The 18,099-nt window shown below is 56.0% G+C and overlaps 1 protein-coding gene across 1 annotated transcript in view; it reads left to right on the top strand.

The window, feature by feature from the left end:
• Positions 1–18,099, top strand: part of LTBP2 (latent transforming growth factor beta binding protein 2) — a 102,539-nt gene that overhangs the window by 70,322 nt on the left and 14,118 nt on the right. Inside the window, exons 11-18 of the mRNA XM_082733373.1 lie at positions 2,357–2,521; positions 2,733–2,948; positions 4,049–4,068; positions 5,160–5,202; positions 5,947–6,060; positions 8,195–8,323; positions 8,969–9,097; positions 13,377–13,496. Of these exons, the coding sequence (XP_082589499.1) occupies positions 2,357–2,521; positions 2,733–2,948; positions 4,049–4,068; positions 5,160–5,202; positions 5,947–6,060; positions 8,195–8,323; positions 8,969–9,097; positions 13,377–13,496 (936 nt within the window). The remainder of the gene's footprint in view (positions 1–2,356; positions 2,522–2,732; positions 2,949–4,048; positions 4,069–5,159; positions 5,203–5,946; positions 6,061–8,194; positions 8,324–8,968; positions 9,098–13,376; positions 13,497–18,099) is intronic.

Genomic DNA, 18,099 nt, shown 5'->3' with positions numbered 1-18,099 from the left:
GGAAGGATGAGACGGGACCCAGTCCATGTGTCCAGGGAGAGGAGACAGTAAGAGGCCAGAGTGGGGAGAGTGCGTCCGAGGGCTCTCGGGGAGACTTCATGAAGACAGGGACATGTGACCGATGCCTTCAGGGATGTACAGCCCTCCCTCTCCTCATCCCACCCCCACTTTATTTTTTTTTAAAGATTTTATTTATTTATTTGACAGAGAGAGATCACAAGTAGGCACAGAGGCAGGCAGAGAGAGAGAGAGAGAGAGAGAGAGAGAGAGAGAGAGGGAGAAGCAGGCTCCCTGCTGAGCAGAGAGCCTGATGCGGGACTCGATCCCAGGACCCTGAGATCATGACCTGAGCCGAAGGCAGCGGCTTAACCCACTGAGCCACCCAGGCACCCCCATCCCCACTTTAGATTGCTTTCTCGGACAGACAATTTTAACTCCTGAAGTGACTTTTACTTATTAGCGCCAGAAAGAGATGCTAACTTAATACAGGAGGCAGATGCAGCCCTCGGGTGTTCTTTATTTTGTCTCCCTCCTTGCTGTTCCCCACTGTGCTTCCTTTCTGAGCTCTGCCCTCTTCCCTACCAGCTGACCAGAGCTGGTCTGCAAGGGCCACCCCCCTCTGGGCTGGGGCAGCCTCCTGATACTCTCAGCCAGGTCACCTCCACCCTGGGGCTCAAGGGGACCGAGCCATTTCCTACAGTGTCCCAAGGGAAGTGGCTGCTGAGAGCAGAGATTATACCTGGAGACCGAGGCTCATGGACTGACCAATAACTGATCACGATCTTTGACAAGGCACTTTTACCTCCATCATCGTGAAGAAAGTATATTAGTCAGGGGGGACCTGGCCGGCTCCGTTGGTGGAGCGTATAACTCTTGATCTCAGGGTCATGAGTTTGAGCCCCACTTTGGGTGTAGAGATTACTTAAACAAACAAACAAATAAACTTTTTTTTTTAAGTATATTAGTCAGGAGCCTTTGGGCTACAGATGACAGAACCCCAACTCAAACCACTGTAAGCAAAAATAATTCCTTGGTCCACACAACTAGGAAGTCGAGGGGTGGGTATGCCTCAGGCTTGGTTGGATCCAGGCACACACAGTGTCTTTGGAATGCCCCTTGCTCTGCTTTCTTTGTATTGATCTCATAATTCCGTCAAAGGTGGCAACCAGACAGTAGGCCTACATCTCCCAGTCCTGCAAACTCCAATTTAAAAATAGAGAAATAAAAAGTATCTTTTTTGTAATAATCCAGGGAAAGTCCCAAAGCTGATTATTAGCATTGGGTCCACTTGGTCAAGTGCCCATCCCTGACCCACTCGCTATGACCAGGGGTATAGACTCTTTCAGCTAGGAAATAGGGTCAGCCTCCACTCCACATGGACAGAATGGTAGACAGGGTAGATCCCATAGGAAAACCAGGGTGCTTTCACCAGAACACAGGGGTGTGGATGCCGAGCAGAAAGAAACACGTGTCTCCTCCCCATGGCATTATCATCATTCTTATTTGATGCATGAAGACGGTAAATCCCAGGGAGGTCATGTGGCTGATCTTGGAGCCTGCTGAGTCCTGGGTCCTGACCTGAACTTCCCCAGGGTCATCGACTGCTTAGCTTTGAGTGTTGTCCTCTCCACACATCCCTCAGCCCCTCATCTGGCCCAACAAGGAATCTGGTCTGTTTCCATGTGGCGTGAGCTCTTCACCCTCCACTGAGATAATATACAAGAGGACAGTCTTCACTACTCACTTTCAAAGGACAAGAAGGGGGACAATGTTGGTAGTATTGTTACCACCTAAACCCAGCATAGCTCTCACTCTCGGTGGCCCACAGCATTTTGATTCATGCACATGGGTCCAGCAAGCATTACTGAGCGTCCCAAGCCCCAGACACTGCCCAGGTTGCTGCGCTACAGAGATGGCCAAAATAAGGTCCCTGTCCTCAAAGCTTCCCATCAGGCCTTCAGCTCTCACCTTGTCTCATCGTCCCAGGGAGACTGTGGCCCTAGAGCACACAGCACGGCTGCCAGGCCAGTGGCAGGCTTTTGTAAATGCTTGTAAACCCAGCACCTGGAGACAAGCCGGCATGTTCCCATTTCCTGCCCTTGGGCTTTCCACGGGAGGTGGAGAGTCAAGGGGCCCATCCAGTAGGTTAGCACAAGGAGATCCCGAAGCCTTCTACCTGTGGCCATTCCTCCCCACATTCTTTTGAGCATTTCCACGGCCCAGAGCTGCAGACTGAGACTCGGGCCAGGTCAGCAGGGTGTGCACTGCCAGCAGCCGCTCCCACCCACTGCCCCTCTCCTCCCTGCCCTTCCCCGAGGCCGGCCCCCTGCCCACCCCCCTGCCGTGTCTGTTGCAGCCGACAAGGCCATCTCCATGCAGCAGGGGCTGTGCTACCGGTCGGTGGGGCCTGGCACCTGCGCCCTGCCTTTGGCCCAGAGCATCACCAAGCAGATCTGCTGCTGCAGCCGGGTGGGCAAAGCTTGGGGCAGCCAGTGTGAGAGATGCCCCCTGCCCGGCACAGGTAAGCCTCCGTCCCAGCACAGCTCTGGCCCCCAAGGGCTTCCTCCAAGCCAGACCCTTAGTCTTCCCTCCCTCTTGCTCAACTCCTCACCCCAACCTGGGTCCCTCCTCCCTCACTGCAACAATTGTTTGTCCCCCTGAGCGGAGGAAAGGGAGGGCCCTGAGTTCCCGAGGGTGCCCCTCAGCTTGTCCTTTGACCCTTGACCTTGCAGAGGCCTTCGGGGAGATCTGCCCTGCTGGCCAGGGCTACACCTACTCGAGCTCACATGTCCGCCTGGCCATGAGGAAGGCAGAGGAGGAGGAGCTGGCCAGGCCCTCCAGGGAGCACCCGCTGAAGAACTTCGGGACGGCGCCTGGGTCCGAGGGGAGGCAGCAGCTTCGGGCCGTCACTGACACCTGGCTGGAGGCCAAGACTGTCCCTGACAAGGGTATCTGGGCTGCGGGAGGGGCCTGAGGTGTTCCCCTGCTCCCCCCCGTCCCAACCCCCTAAGAGCTTCTGGGTATTTATCCTGGTGGGCACCCGGCTTCCCAGCTCTGGAGCATTCAGAGAGGGAGTTTAGAGCAGTAGCTCCCGGCCCCAGGAACCTCCTCGCCTGGCGTGCTGGGAAGGCCTCCCCTGCATCCCCTGAGGTGTGGAATCAAAGAGGACCACACCCCAGGCGTTGCCAATGGAAGTGGGAGAGGTCAGCGGCAGCCCCAGCTCCAGCTGATCAGGCCTTTCCGCCCCCAGCCCTGCTGCTTCTGGGCTAGCGCTGGCTGCAAGGCCTGAGAGCTGGCGGGGAGATCCTGGGGAGTCCGAGGCTGTAGATCCCCTCCCTGGCCTTAGAGTCGGGGCACCAACTCCAGCTCAATGACCAGGGGCCCAGGAGGCTTGGGCCAGAAAGACAAGGCCAAGGTGCCCCTGGCGGGGCCCCCCAAAAAACCATACTGAAATCACACCCAGGTTCCGGTAGCCCACAGTGCAGGAGGCCAAGGATATACTAAGACCAGGAGAGCTATGTGATGGCCAAAATTGCCCTGGGAATCTGGAACAAACAGACAGGGAAGTCAGGACAGAGCCCCAGTGGTCATGGGAACTGGAGCCCCGCCAGACCAGGAGCAGCTCCTCTCTTTCTAGAATGGTTCCCTGGGGCTATAGCCCAGGGCAAGGGGCGGAGGCTTTACTGGGAGGCTTGAGAGGGAGGAGGTGGCAGAGCAAAGAGGAGGGTTACAGCCAGGACTGGTGGGCGGACTGGCCCTGGAAGGGGCGGGACTTCTCCCTGAGGCCTTAGAGAAAGGCTGGAGATTTCCTCTCACCGGTGAAGGCACCTTGTAGGCCCTCCAGACCTGGCATTTGGGGATCTTTGGTGGCCAGTCCCGGCAGGGTGGGAGGGGCAGAAGCAGGTTAAAAGATTCTGCACTCTCTCCACGGCTGACCTCTGGGGACAGAGTTCAGGACATCAGAGACTGAACAAACCCTGGCCATGGGTGGAGGGGAGAAGGCAGCCAGGCTCCTCCCTGAGCTCATGCTCTCACCTTTCCTTCCCAGGAGACTCTCAGGCTGGCCAGGTGAGTGTATCCTCCCAGCAGGGGCTGGGCAAGCATGGCAGGGAGTGGGAGAGGGTCCCCGCTGATGCGGCAGGGCACTGTCTCCTGAAAGAGGAAAGGGAGACAGATGGATTATGTGCGCGGATGCTGGAGTGGGCAGGTCCATCCAGAGACCTGGTTTTACCCTAAGGGAAGTAAGAACAGCTCTTGTACAAGTATTCTCTCTGGGGTCCCCTTCAGAAAGGAGGTAAGAACACGTCCCGTTAGTCCCCAGCTCTGCAGATAAGATCTAGATAGAACTGGTTCCAGATTAATTCTGGATTACGTACTTCCGGAGCATGACTTGCTTACACCTCAAGATCTCCTGTGCGGGTGGCTTGCGGGGAAGTGGAAACGGCTGTGGATTGTCTCAAAGCACTCCACACCCTTCCCTGTGCCCAGGATTCCCCTGTAAAGAACCGAATGTCCTCTTAGAAAAACATTCTGGAAGAGTGAACCTGCTTCTTCCCTCACCCATCTGCCAATCCCTACCCTGTCCCCTGCCGCTCCTACCTGCAGACCTGACTGTCCCCAAACATGGTTTCTCCAGGGAGCTGCTTCTCTCCCTGGGGAATCATGTGCTGTCCTCCCAAACCAGATCCTCTGTCCATGTCCTCACCGCCCCCAGCGTGCCCCTGACCCTCTGTCATCCTCTGCCCCTTCTCTCCTCTTGGTCACCACCATTGGCTGCGGGCTGTGGTGAGGGACACGAGGTATGGCCTAGGGTCTCAGCCTCACCACCCTTGTCCTGTGACCCTGGGGAAGCTAGTGAACCTCAAGTTTCTGTTGCTTTATCTGGGCTCATGACATTGGGACGATCGTCAAGCATTGCTGATGTGACACTGCGCAGGCAACGGCTCCCTTAATCGTTACAACCTACTGTCCTAGGCTAGTTGAGCAGATTAGTTAAGACCAGGGACATAAAGTGCTGGCAACGTGCCCAGCACAGAGGAAGAACTCATTGAGAGCTAGAAGGAACGAGAAAGTGAGCAAGCAGGGGTGAGTGTGGTGGGAGAAAGCATGTCACGGTGGGGGCACCAAGGAACCAACAGTGACCTTCTCTGTCTGCACAGGTCACAACCAGCACTACTACCCAAGTACCTGCCTGGGTCCCAGGTGAGTCCCTGCCCCTAGTGGCTCCCCGAAAACAGAAGGGAGGGAAAGACACACCACAGAGTTTGTGTCGTGGGCTGATACACGGGGCTCGGATCTGATGAGGTTGTGGATGGGTGACATGTGAGTGCTTTTTGGGGGGGGGCGCTCTATCCACCCAAGGTGCAGCAAGGTCCGTGAAAGACAATGAGCTGTTTTGCAAATATTTCCCCAGCCACAGCACCCTTTCTGCATTTCATGGTGCCACTTGTATAAAGGAGACCAAAGCAGAATTGCAGGCTAAACAGGGGCCCAGCAGGTCCCCAGAGCCCTTCCCCCATGTCCCGACATCCTCTGGGAAATGGCTCGAGCTCTGCAGACCCCAGCTTGCTGAGGGTCACTGGAGTTGGGGACAGGGCACTGCCCAGGGGCTCTGTGTCCACCGAGCTGTTTGGCTCTGAATCACTGGCCATTTCTGTCACAAACCTGTCTCGTGGCCCGCAAAACGGAAGCTGAGACTAGATGTGCTCGGGGTCCCATTAGAGCTCTCCGATTCTCTGACTGCATCTGGAACGGGGCTAAGTTTCAGCAGCCCAGGAGGCCGCAGGGCTGAGCTGCCCTAGACTCCACGCCTGGTTCTGCCGTCGGAAGGCCAGGAGGAGGGAAGGGACCCCGCCAGTGTCTCTGGAGGGAACGCTGTCGGGGGATGGGAAGGCAGGTGGGGCCGTGGCCCAGCTGCTCTCCCCTCCCCACCCCCTCCCCCTGCAGGAGATGCTGTAGAAAGACCAACACCACCCCTTCCTGGCCAGGGGGTTCCAGACCACCAGGAAGAAGAGCACGTGACCACCACCGCCGAGGGGCTGGCGGCCCTGGGCCCCTCAGGTACCTGCAGTTGCCTGGTGGGGGGCGGCCGGGCAGAGCCAGCTCCAGGGCCTCACCCACAGAGACACGGCCTCTGGTGAACTCCCGCTCAGGCTCAGTGGCCCTGGCTTCATCTCACCGGGTGCCCTCGGGAACCCAGGAGTCCCGTCAGGAGCACCAGTCAAGCAGGGGAGGAGAAAGAGAAGGGAGGGCTTGGGGGCACCTCTTCCTCCTGGGCTTTCTAGGAGCTTCTGCCCCCCCCCCCAGGAGGAAGGGCAGTGCAAGGAGCCTTCGGGAGCCTGGCTCCCCTGGGGCATTGACCTTGAGTCGGCCGAGAGCCCTGGCAGCGGGCAGCCTCCTGCCCACAGGGACGGTTGGCTTTCGGGAAGGAAAGCAGTTCTGTTGTCAAGGTTGTTTAACTGTCTGGGGCCTGGGTTCCCCTCTCCGCCGGCCACGATGGTGAGGGCGTGCGGCGTGGGGGCAATGCCTGGCAAATCCACCTTGCTCTGGAATGTGCCCTCCTCAAAGGCTCATTGTTTGGGGACTTGGTTCGAGAGGAGCCAAGAGGGTGATGCCACAGCGGCTCCCTGTGCACGTGTGTGCTCACGTGTGCGTGCCCTCACGTGTGCCTTCGCTGGGGGCTGGCTGACTTCACAGACTCAGCTCACCTCAGGGGAGAGGGGTAGCTCTGGATTTCTTCCGGCAAAGAGAGAGTCCCTGCAGCCCAGTGGAACAGTCTAGAGAGTGCGGGGTGGAGAAAGGGGCTGGCCCTCCCAGGGCTGAACCAGGGTGTCCTGCTGTCCTTTCCCAGGCCCCCTTTCTCTCTCTGTGCTTAGTGCACTGCTCCAGGGATGGTCCTTGTCCCCCTCTGCTGGGCAGGCAAGAGGTGCTGGGTTCAGGAGCTCCCTTGAGGATTCTCTGACAAGGAAAATGGGTCTGGAGGCAGGGACCGGGCTGAGGAGCAGGAGGAAAAGCCCACAGCAGTTCTCAGCATCATGGGGGGGACAGACCCCTCCCTTGCAGTCACCATCCACAGCTTAATCCTCCTTCTCCCCTGCTTTCCCCCAATCTTACCCTTCTGGGAAGATATTTAGAACCAGGCAGGGGGTCCCCACAAGGCCCCTGCACTGATGCAAACTTGGAGCCAGGCCAGGGACAGGGTAACCTTGCAAACAGGCCCATTTAGCAAAGGCTGTGAGGTCCTGCTGTGGACCAACACAGGCCTCGTCCCCTCCCTTGGGTCTCCAGAGGTACCTCGTGCTGTGGGGCAGGGTGGGGGGCCCTGGGCGGGTGGGCTTACGTCAGAGACCTCAGGGCAGACACAAGGCTGCCAGTGCCTCTCATGCATTTGGTCACATGTCCAGTCAGCACACTCTACGCGCCAGGCACTTTTCTAGTATTGAGTCCACAGTTCAAAAAAGCTAGCCTTTATGCTGTCTCAGTGCTGAGTCTGGGCAAGTCGACAAACTATTCCTGAACTCAGCATGTCTTCCCACTTTTTACCCCATAACCACCACCCAGGGCAGCCCCTGTTTGAATTATTTCAGTGGGTTTCGAAGAGCCCCCTGTGCCTCCCCGCCCAGTCCATCGGCCTTTTGCTGCCTTTCTGAGCATGGCAAGATGCATGGTCTTTCTGAGATAGCTCCGATCGTACCCCACCTTGCAGGACCCCCTTTCTCAGAGACCTGTCTCAACATGGCATTCAAGGCCCTGCTCAGTTGGCCCCAGCACCCCCTCTCCTTTCTCCCTCTGGCAGGTGTCCCTCAACACCCTACTTATCAGCTCTATCTGTCTGGGGGAAGGGAAGCTCTGGGGATTGTGGGCGAGAGCTATGCCCTTATTCAGGGAGAGGGCAGGCTGGGGGCCTCAGCAGGGGAGGCCCTTTGCTGGGCCAGGGGAGCCCACTGGGTCTCAGTCAAAGGGATACACTACTGTGAGATCCATCCTGGGACTCGGGGTCCTGGGAGGAGTGCCATGGGGTTTTACACAAGGCCATGCTAACAAGGATATGGGAGGGTCCAGCCAGGAATGGAGCAAGGCTTCTGGGAGTCCTCGGAGGCCCCTGTGCCCTGCCCTCACAGTCTCCCCATCCTACTCCGCAGCCTTTGTCTGTCCTCACCCCCACCATAACTCTGCTTTGCTCTGCCTCCCACAGGCATCGACAGATGTGCTGCTGGAGCCACCAACATCTGTGGGCCCGGCACCTGCGTGAACCTCCCAGATGGATACAGATGCATTTGCAGCCCCGGCTACCAGCTGCACCCCAGCCAGGCCTACTGCACGGGTATGCCCTGGGTCACCCTGGGCCCACTCAGGGGTGGGGGACAGAGTCAAGCGTCTAGCAGAAGGTCCAAGCGGTGCTGTGTGGTCAAAGAGTTGAAGAAGAGTACTAGCCCTGCAGACAAAAACTATCTTAATTGTGGGGGAACAAGTCTCTGGGAGCACTGTCTGATGAGTCTCCAGGACTCCAAGAGAGTAGGAAGCCCCCATTGACCAGGGCCTGGAGCCATCACCTCTGAGATCAGCAACCACCCCCCCAGCCATCTTGTTGCCTACACAGCAGACCAAGGCCTACCCTAGTTGGAAATGTCTCCACCGATCCCCACCCCTCAAGAATTTGACACAAGAGAGAAACATCCACTGTGCCTTGAAGGACAGGAAGTGATCAGGGGTCACTGGGGGAGGGCGGCATGGGGCAGGAAGGAAGTGCTGGGCCACTGCCCCAGGCCCTTGGTGCCTGAGTGGGCCCTATGGGCAGACTTGGTGACCCCAGCCTTAGAGATTTTTCATCTCCACGGCCTCCTGTCCTCCCTCATCCCCTCCCTGACCCATAGCACCATCCCCAGTCCAGCTCCTAGCATGGGCAGGTTGATGACAGGTGCCCAAAGAAAGGTCCCCCTGACCTCCCTCCCCACCTTCCTCTGCTCAGATGACAATGAGTGTCTGAGGGACCCCTGTGCGGGAAGAGGGCGCTGCGTCAACCGAGTGGGTTCCTACTCCTGCTTCTGCTACCCTGGCTACACGCTGGCCACTTCGGGGACCACGCAGGAATGCCAAGGTAAGCGAGCCTGCCTGCATCCCTGGGATGGGCCCAGGACCCCATGCAGAGTGTTGAGGGGGAAGAGGGTCGGGGCATTCACAGCACCCAGCTACTGCACTGCAGTGTGTGCAGCACAGGGGCTGTGAGAACGGAGAGTCAGGGCTCTCACCTGGACCCGAGTGGAAGCCGACCCCTATGCTGAGACCAGACCGGAAGGAGAGGTTCAAACCTGAAAGACAGCAACACTCACCAAGGCCCCAAGGAGGTGTGGCTGGAGCTTAGAGTGTGAGAGGGTCAGGGAACATGGCTGGAGATGAAAACTAAAAGTCTAGTCCCCGAATTCTGAGTGACTAGGAGCTGCTTCCATTTTGGGTCAGGAGGTTTAAGTGTGAGGACATCAGCTGGGACTCCTGGCAGACAGGGGAGCGGGAGTGCCTTTGCAAGAGGGTTTCCCCCAGCTCAGAGAGCCTGGAAGTCTTCGTGCTTCCCTGGGGAGGCGCGGCCCCCTGCTCAGGGCCCTTGGCAAAGTGGCTTCCAGCCCAAACCCCTGAATATCCAGCACTTGTGCTGAGATACACAGCCTCCGCGTACATTTTTATGACTGAGCTCACAGAGGTATGAAGCAGCGCTTTCCAAGCAGTGCCCAGAGGTTATGCACAGAGGGAAGCCTCACCCGGAGGATGGCACTGCTGTCCTTGAGGCTCGCGTGGCTGGTTCCAACCGGGGCAGCCCATCACTCCCTCACAGCTCCCTCCTGGAGATCTGGAAGCTGGGCGTCCTCTCATGACCATAGCCCCCAGGTCCTAATCCCCTGAAGATCCGGTCTGCAGAGACCAAGGCCGTGCAGGTGCCCTGATGGAGAAAAGGGGAATAGAGGCGAAAACCAGCTAACTTAATCAGAGTGGGAGAATTTCACATGACCTTCACTGGCACCAAGTGTTAAGCACGTGCGAGCCAGGCTCCATGTGAGCTCTGGGCTCCTGCAGTGAGTTGGGTGTGAGCGCGTGGTGCGCGGGATCCAGGTGAGGAAGCCACTGGTTCTCTGTGGAAGGTGCAGTCGGGTTCGCTGAGGGAGCATTGGGGCTGGGGCGGGAGGGTCCCAGGCAGCATTTCGTGAGCGCTTCGGAATGCAGACACTGTCCTAAACCCTTCCTCCCATCAAGCTCATCAGCCCACCCCTGGGCGGTAGACAGCCTTACCCCATTTTATAGGTCAGTAAACCAAGGCTCAGAGTGCTGAAGTCCAAATCCCCGGGACCTCATAGCTAGCTGGAGCAGAGCTAGAAACAGAATCAAAGTCATTCTGGCCCCAAAGCGTGGTTGGCTTCCAACGCGCTCCCTTCCACGCGCTGGGAAGGAAAGGAGGAAGCAGAGTATCCCCGGAAAGGAAACCGTTTCACCAGAGCGCAGAGTGGGAATAATGATAAATCCAGTGTGACTAGAGCGTGGGGTCTGAGGAGGAAAGGACAGGGGCCGAGCCTCTAGGTGAAGCCGGGGGGTGCCTGGCTGAAGTGTTCGGACCCCGTCCTGCAGGCAGTGAGCGGCAGGAGAGGTCTGTAAGCAGAGGGTGGCCAGAGCACGAGCAGGCTTTCTAGGCCGTGACTCAGCAGCGCAGCTCGGAACAGCGTGGGGGTTGTGAGGGGAGAGGCTGGGGACAAGGGGGCTTCTCTGGGCTTTGTTGCATGGCAGGTGTTGGAGGCCAGAGGCCCCGCCTGGGGCACCAGGCTGGGGACAAGCAGTGGCTGCTTCAGGGAGTGGGGTCACCGGGGCAGGTTGTCTCTGCTGGCCCCAGCAGCTAGGGAGGGAGCCCCAGGTAGCTGCTCTTGCCTCTCCCAGGGGGGCTCGGTTGCTACTTGCTGGGCCCCTACTCAGGATAACACCCACTTGCTAAATTCTGCCAATCTTATAAAGCAGTAGCTCATTATTTAATTATGTGTGAATAATTTCATTAACTTATATAATTAATTAATAAAAATTATAACCATTTCTGGAATTAAAATTAATATAAGTAATGGACCAATATAAATTATTTGAACATTAGATATTTTTAAAAACATTTACTTTACCAGTAAGTGTGAGCATATCTTAATACATTAGGCATTGAGTTTCTTGATCTTTCCTATTTTTTGCTCAGTTTTTCAGCAGTTGCTGGTTTTACTTGTGACACCTTGGGAGTCCCTTACACATCACAGACACTTGCCTGGATGTAGATATTCTGAGTCTCTCATTTCGCCCCCTTCCACAACCTTACCCACAGGTCCTTTTTAAAGAGAAATCCTTAATTTTCATGTGTTGAAATTAACCTTTTTGCCTTATTTCTTATACTTTTGGGGCTTGAGTTAAGAAGTCCTTTCCAAACTGTAAGCTACAAAGATATCCTTCTACACTTTTTTTTCTTTTACATTTTATTTATTTATTTGACAGAGGAAGATCACATGTAAGCAGAGAGGCAGGCAGAGAGAGAGAGGGAAGCAGGCTCCCTGCTGAGCAGAGAGCCCGATGCAGGGCTCGATCCCAGGACTCTGAGATCATGACCTGAGCTGATGGCAGAGGTTTAACCCACTGAGCCACCCAAGCGTCTTCTTTCTGCACATTCTTCCACTGAAGTTAGAGTTTCACCTTTTACAGTCTGTTTGAATCCATCTGAAGTCCATCTTCCTATGGGCCCTAAGCTCTGTTTTCTTCCGTTCCCCTGACCATATTTCTCCATAAAGCAAGTCTGTTTTCTCAGCCTCATCCCCCGTCCAAGTTCTTCATCGAGGGCCCACATGTGGCTCTGGCTCTGAGTTCCCTTTCCTCGCCCACTGGGACCACAGCTTCTCAGAGAGAGGACTAGTTCTTTCAGAAATGCCTAGAGAGTGATTCAGATGCAGGTTCCGGTGCTGCTGGGGCAGAGTCTCCAGTCTCGGGCCTGGGGCAGGGGGGTTACACCTTCTGCCGGGGAGTCTGCTGGGCACTGCAGTGTTACAAAGTACTGCTCAGATAAAAAACACCGTCCATAACCACATGGTTAGTTTTCCATTCACGCAACAAGCACTTTCGGGGGCTCTGAACTGAGGACATTAGGATGAGGGACAGTCTCAGCACTTGGGGAGAAAAAATCAAGTAAATGAACAGTTACTATAATAGCTGGGTCTTAAGGGAACCCTGGGAAGGGGCATAGGGGGTTGGCAGGGAGAGGTCAACCTCTCCTAAGAGAAGAGCTGAAGAGAGCCAACCCCAGGGGCAGGAAGCCACTCAGGGCAAGAGAGTATCACACGCCCAAGCTCAGAAGCGGGTCCTGTGTGGCTGAGGCTGGGACATGGGGCTAAAGTGGGTGGAGCAGACAGGGGCCAGATCATGAAAGATCTCACATGCTAGGCCTAGGAGATCAGATTTATAGGGTGGGTTTAATGCCAGAGTAGTAATAGCTAACATTTCTTCAGTGCTTACCTCGTGCCACTCAGCTAGGCCCCCCACTAGGATTATCTCATTTAATCTGCACAGGGACCCGGAGGAGAGTTTGAACCAGTGCCTGGGGAGGTGGGAGACTAAGGTAGATTCTCCACTGATATGATGTGGGGGCAAGGAATGGGGAGTGGCCAAAGCTACCTGGAGGTGATCAGTTGAACCAGTGCTTGAAATGGGAGTAGGACTGCTGACCACTGAGGCAAAGAAAAGTACCCCACGTGGGGTCATCTGTGTGGCCGGACTGGTGGGGATCAGCAAACGCAGCGAGCCTGGGGCCAGGTGGCAGAGGCCTTGGGAGCCAGGCAGAAACAGCAGGAAACCCCGGTAGGGCGTAGGCAGGGGGTGCCATGACCCAGGTCGGGCTTTTGAGCCGCTGTGGGGCACAGGGACACTGCGGGATGATGGCGTAAACTGCTTCACGGGATCCGCAGCTGCCTGAGATGCTCCTCTCTGGCTCGTAAAGCCCTAACTTCCAGAAGGCCCCTAGGAACCCCAGGAGCAGGCCTCTGGAGGATGAACGGGGGTCAGGAGGAGGATTTTATTGGCCTCAGATCATGCCATCTGACCTCAAAAGTAGCCCTTGTCTCAGGGTGAGGATACAGCTTTGAGGGTCCCCAAGGCCCCCCAAAGTAGCATCTGCGGGGAGAAAGGCCCTCAGGGGTTTACAGAGGCCTGAGCCAGATCAGTCTCAGACTTGCCACCCACCCCCACCCCCACCCCCACCCCTGTCATCCTGGGATGGGGTGCATTTCCCAGGGGCCTCAGCATGGCGTCCTTGTGTTCCCGAGCGATGCCCCAGGACTCCCTGCAGGGCTGGCCCAACTCATGACTTCCCTGTGTGTTCACAGACATAGACGAGTGTGAGCAGCCTGGGGTGTGCCACGGGGGACGGTGCACCAACACGGAGGGCTCGTACCACTGCCAGTGTGACCAGGGCTACATCATGGTCAGGAAGGGACACTGTCAAGGTAAGAAATGAGATCAGGGAGCACAGCCAGCGGCCCCACCACCTCTCGGTCCTTCCCAGGTGCTAGCTGCCCCCACCCCGCCTTCCAGCTTGTCTCTGCCTCGGACCTCGCGAGGCCTTCCATCCCTTCCGTGATGGTGTCCCATCTGCCTCCCAAAGCAGGGGAGCTCAAGCAACATCACATACGTGAGACCCCGGGAACAGCCCTCGCCTGAGCCACACCGCTCTCCTGTATGATGGAGGAGACGCTGGTCTCTCTGGGAGGAGCTTGGGGACTTGACCAGGGCCCACTTGCTAAAGCTGGTTAGGCTGTGAGCTCCTCGGGCTTGGACCCCATCCTTAGAAGACTCACGTGCAGACACCGGAGGAATGTGCTGTGATGGATAAATGTTAGCAAATGCCAGCTGAACGAGTGAGTGAGTGAAGAATGAATGCATGAGCCCTGATCTTTGTGTTGTTTCCCGGGCCCTGCTGAAAGGCGGCCGCGACATTGCTGTGTGGGCTCCTCCCAGGCTGGCTGGAAGCTGCTACTATCCCGCCAGCTCCTGGCAGCACCGCCCCCTCCTTGCCAGGCTGGGCTGTGCGAGGCTTGCAGGAGGCCTGCGCTATATGCTAAGACTGGCTGAGACAGGAAGGAAGCGGGGTAAGGCAAGGTTCCCTCTGGAAAGAAATCCTGCCCTTGACCCAAGTTTAGGACTAGCCACCTACCAGCCTCCAGGTTTTACCTGGCCAGCACTTGGCCTGGTTTCACAGGGTCCTGGAGCTGAATACCTTGTGAAGGGAGGTGTCCCCCTTTCCAGTGACATTACCAGGAAGCCAAGTCCAGAGTTCTAGAAGGTCTTAGCAAAGGGGAGAGCCAGCTGGGAGTGGAGGACAGATGGCTCTCTTTCTGCAGCACCCCGGGGGTCACCTTCTCCTCTCAATGTCTCCCTCTTGGTGCTCTCCCGGTAACACCCTGGCCTGCCCCCAATCAAAGCCAAAATGTACTCTTTGTTCTCATGAGCATGATGGAGTCAGAAAGCCTGGCATTTTCCAGGAGAATGGAGAGTGAGGGAGTTTGCTTTTTGGTGGGTGTCTTCTGTGTGCCAGGAGCTAGCTGTGTGAGGACTTACAGATTACCCATAATAGATAGATTACCTCGTTTAAGCATGACAACAGGACAAACTTGACATTAGACTTCATTTTTTTTTTTTTTCATTAAAAAAAAAAAAAGTAAAACTAAAGGAGATGAACCAAGAAAATACCAGGACACTAAAAAGACCAGATTTATACTAAGCAGTCCACGATATAGGCATAGGCTCTGGTGGAGACGGGCCTGGATTGGCTCATCTTGACGCCTAAAAATGGAAACCATAAACCATCTCACAGGCCCTGGTGAGGACCAAGTAAGACAGTACGTGGAAGACCTGCAGTGCCCAGGGGGTAGCATTTCTATATGAAGGCCCCATTCCTTTTCACCTCTAGACTCCCCCCATGCTCCAGTCCATGCCTCTGGTGGTCCCCTTCTCACCAGGAGGAAAAGTTCTCAGACACACACAGCAGCTGGGAGTTCAGGATGGGTTGCCGGCCCCGGGCGACACTCAGGCTGCTCAAAGACAGCCTGATGTAGCCTGCAGACTTCTCCAGGTTTCCATCAGGAACCACAGACCTAGCCATCACCCCGGGAGCCTGGTCAATTTCCTCTCTCTCTCTTTCTTCTCTCTCCAGCTGAGAAACCACTCTGCTGTCCACTTCAACTCAGGTCTCTGGTGGAAGGCCCAGATATTCTGGACAGTGGCCCATCCAAAGTCTCAGTGGCATTTCTGTCGTTCCCACGAAAAGGGGTAGACCCCGTGCAGACTACCAGGCCTTTCCTGCACCCCAACCGCATCCAAATTTCTCCAAGCTTCTGGCCCTGGAGCACCCTGTGCTCTCACAGGAGCAGGGACTGGCCCGCTTACATTTCCCTCATGCAAAGCCTAAAGCCCTGGTTACGGAAGAGCCAGGGTCTTCCCAGGGTACAGACAAGTTGGCAAGCTGGCCCCAGGGGCACCTCTTTCCCTGGGTCTCCTGGGGTCTCTTCAGCAGCCTCATAACAAGAGGGTGTGAAACTTTAGTCATGTGGTCTCATTCTTTGGTGAGCAAACATTCCAGCTGTGCCCCAGCCATGGGCTAGCGATAAGTAAGACAGATAGCTCCTGCCCCCGATGACCAAACCATGAGAACCTACCAATATATACAGTAATTATAGACTAAAATTCAAACCCTAGTCTAATCAGAATGATCTGGCTCCCGTCCACATACAAGCAGGACTGGTAGAACAGCTCCAGGGTATCTGGTGACATTAGAATCTGTGCCCTTAACACCGGACTATTCAGAAGTCAGAAGAATCTGCTTCATCTGGAATCTTTATCCAGCGCCTTCCAATGGGCTCGGCAGATGGCTCTGTGACGTCCGCTCCCATTGGGGAGAGCCTTCCCTCTCCCACGCACTCACAGACCTCTCCCATACAGTGATCACCAGTGGGGGTTCTGGTCTGAGGGAGGAGGCCAGCAGTGGGGGGCGCCGGGACAGACTAGGTTACGCTGCATTAACAACCCCAGCCTTCACGGCTTAGAACACAGCCAGGTTTATATCCGACCAATGCCGCATGTCCATCATGTCCATCATGGGTCAGCTGGGGGTTATGCCCTACATTTCCAGACTCTAGAACTCGCCAGAAGGAAGAGCCAGTATCTTTTTTTTTTTTTTTAAGATTTTATTTATTTATTTGTCAGAGAGAGAGCGAGCGAGAGCGAGCACAGGCAGACAGAGTGGAAGGCAGAGTCAGAGGGAGAAGCAGGCTCCCTGCGGAGCAAGGAGCCCGATGTGGGACTCGATCCCAGGACGCTGGGATCATGACCTGAGCCGAAGGCAGCTGCTTAACCAACTGAGCCACCCAGGCGTCCCGGAAGAGCCAGTATCTTGAATGTGGCCAGTCTCCATGGGAAAAAGGAACCGCACTCTTCAGAGGGCTCACAATTATGCTTTGGTCTGTAAATGACCTACTTCTTGGCTCCTGAGTGGCACTAAGGCCCTGGTCCCACCCAACCACAAAGAGCCAGAGGGCACGAGCCCACCCTGGCCCAGCAGGGCGAGAGCTGGGATCCTGAGTGAACAGCATCAGTACCACGACTCCCCTCATGCCCAGCCTAAGAAATTGGGTGCACCACCTCCATGAATGTGCCCAGAACAGACATGAGGGCTCTTTGCTCCCGCTAAATCTAACCCCCTTCATGCACTGCCTGATGCCTGCAGGAGAGATCCAAATACCTCAATTTTCTCAGTGTGGCCTTAGAAAAGGGTCCTCACCTCTGCCTCTTTATCTCCCTAAGCAGGGATTGCTTATCATTCCCAATGGCTTTGTCCATCTTCCTCTTGTACCTCGGCCAAGGCCCTGAGGCCATGATGCTGGCTGCTGTCTCCTGGACGGCCAAAGTCAGTGGTCCTAGATCCTTTCTTCCCCCTCCTCTATCTAATTCTCTCCATCCCTGTCTTTCCAGAAACTCTTAGAATAGGTTAGTTACCCCAGGGTCACCACAGCCCAACCAAGGGCTCTTGGCTACCCTCTTTGTAGAGATGAGCCTTATCTCAGTGTCCCTGAGATTGCTTCGGGGTTCTGGCTCTCTCCTCGCAGATACCCACCCGGATAACCACCTGCCCTGTTTATCTCTTCCTCTTCTAGACCCTCAGGGTCAGATTTTGGCCTTGAGAGGGTCCCAGTTTCCTGGGACAGAGGGCTTTGGTGTGGCCTGACTTCTGCAGATCAAACAGCCTCAAGGGAGACTCATTTTCGTTCTTCACATCAGGGCCCATGTCCTGTTCGGTAACAACAGCTGCTGGCTTTCGCCCTCTGCAGAAGGCCTGTGTTCCGACCCCTGGCCCTACATCCTGGCTTGCTTCCATGGGTGTTGAGTAGGTCTTCCTCCTGGGCAGGAGGGTTTCCGAAGCTGCCTAAACCAGAAACTTCCTCCAGGAGAAAGACAATTACCATTTAGGAAGAGTAAATCCTCTCAATTCTTCTGGAGGTCAATCATCTGTCACAGACAGGGCCTGGGAGCCTCAACACGGAGCCAGAGGCCCATCACATCCTCCCACAGTCCCAACCCCGAGTTCAAGCCCTGTGTTAGACCTCCCTAACTCAGCGCGCATCCCGTGTGCCCTGAGTGATAGACTTCTGGGTAGGCCAGGTTGCGTCAGGAAGAACGTTGCCTACAGTCTCCGTCTTTCTCTCTCTGTCCTCTGTCCTCTTCCTTGCTGTCATTCTCCCCAGACTGGCTGCTCCTCTCCCTCCTCGAGTCCCCTCTTCCCCTGCTTGTCTGATGGGTGCCCAGGCTCGCCCTTTCTGACTCTCTCCTGGACCTCACCAGACTGGGTGCTGGGTGGTTCTGAGCAGGAACAAAAGTCTCCAGCCAAGAAGCCTTGCCAGCCTCCACCCGGGACTCCGTATCAGCCGCGGAATCTGGGGTTCCTCTGAGACTGGGGGTTATCCTCGGTCCTCTCCTGGTGTAGGAAAGTCCATTCTGCCTCTGTGGCCCAGCCGGCTCTCTGTCCTGGGGCCTGTGGGACCTGCAGCATAATGCATA

The sequence above is a fragment of the Mustela nivalis genome (assembly GCF_964662115.1).
Source record: "Mustela nivalis genome assembly, chromosome: 6".
Taxonomy (NCBI): domain Eukaryota; kingdom Metazoa; phylum Chordata; class Mammalia; order Carnivora; family Mustelidae; genus Mustela; species Mustela nivalis.
Note: the sequence above shows the minus strand (reverse complement) of the source record. Positions and strands in the feature narration are given on the sequence as shown.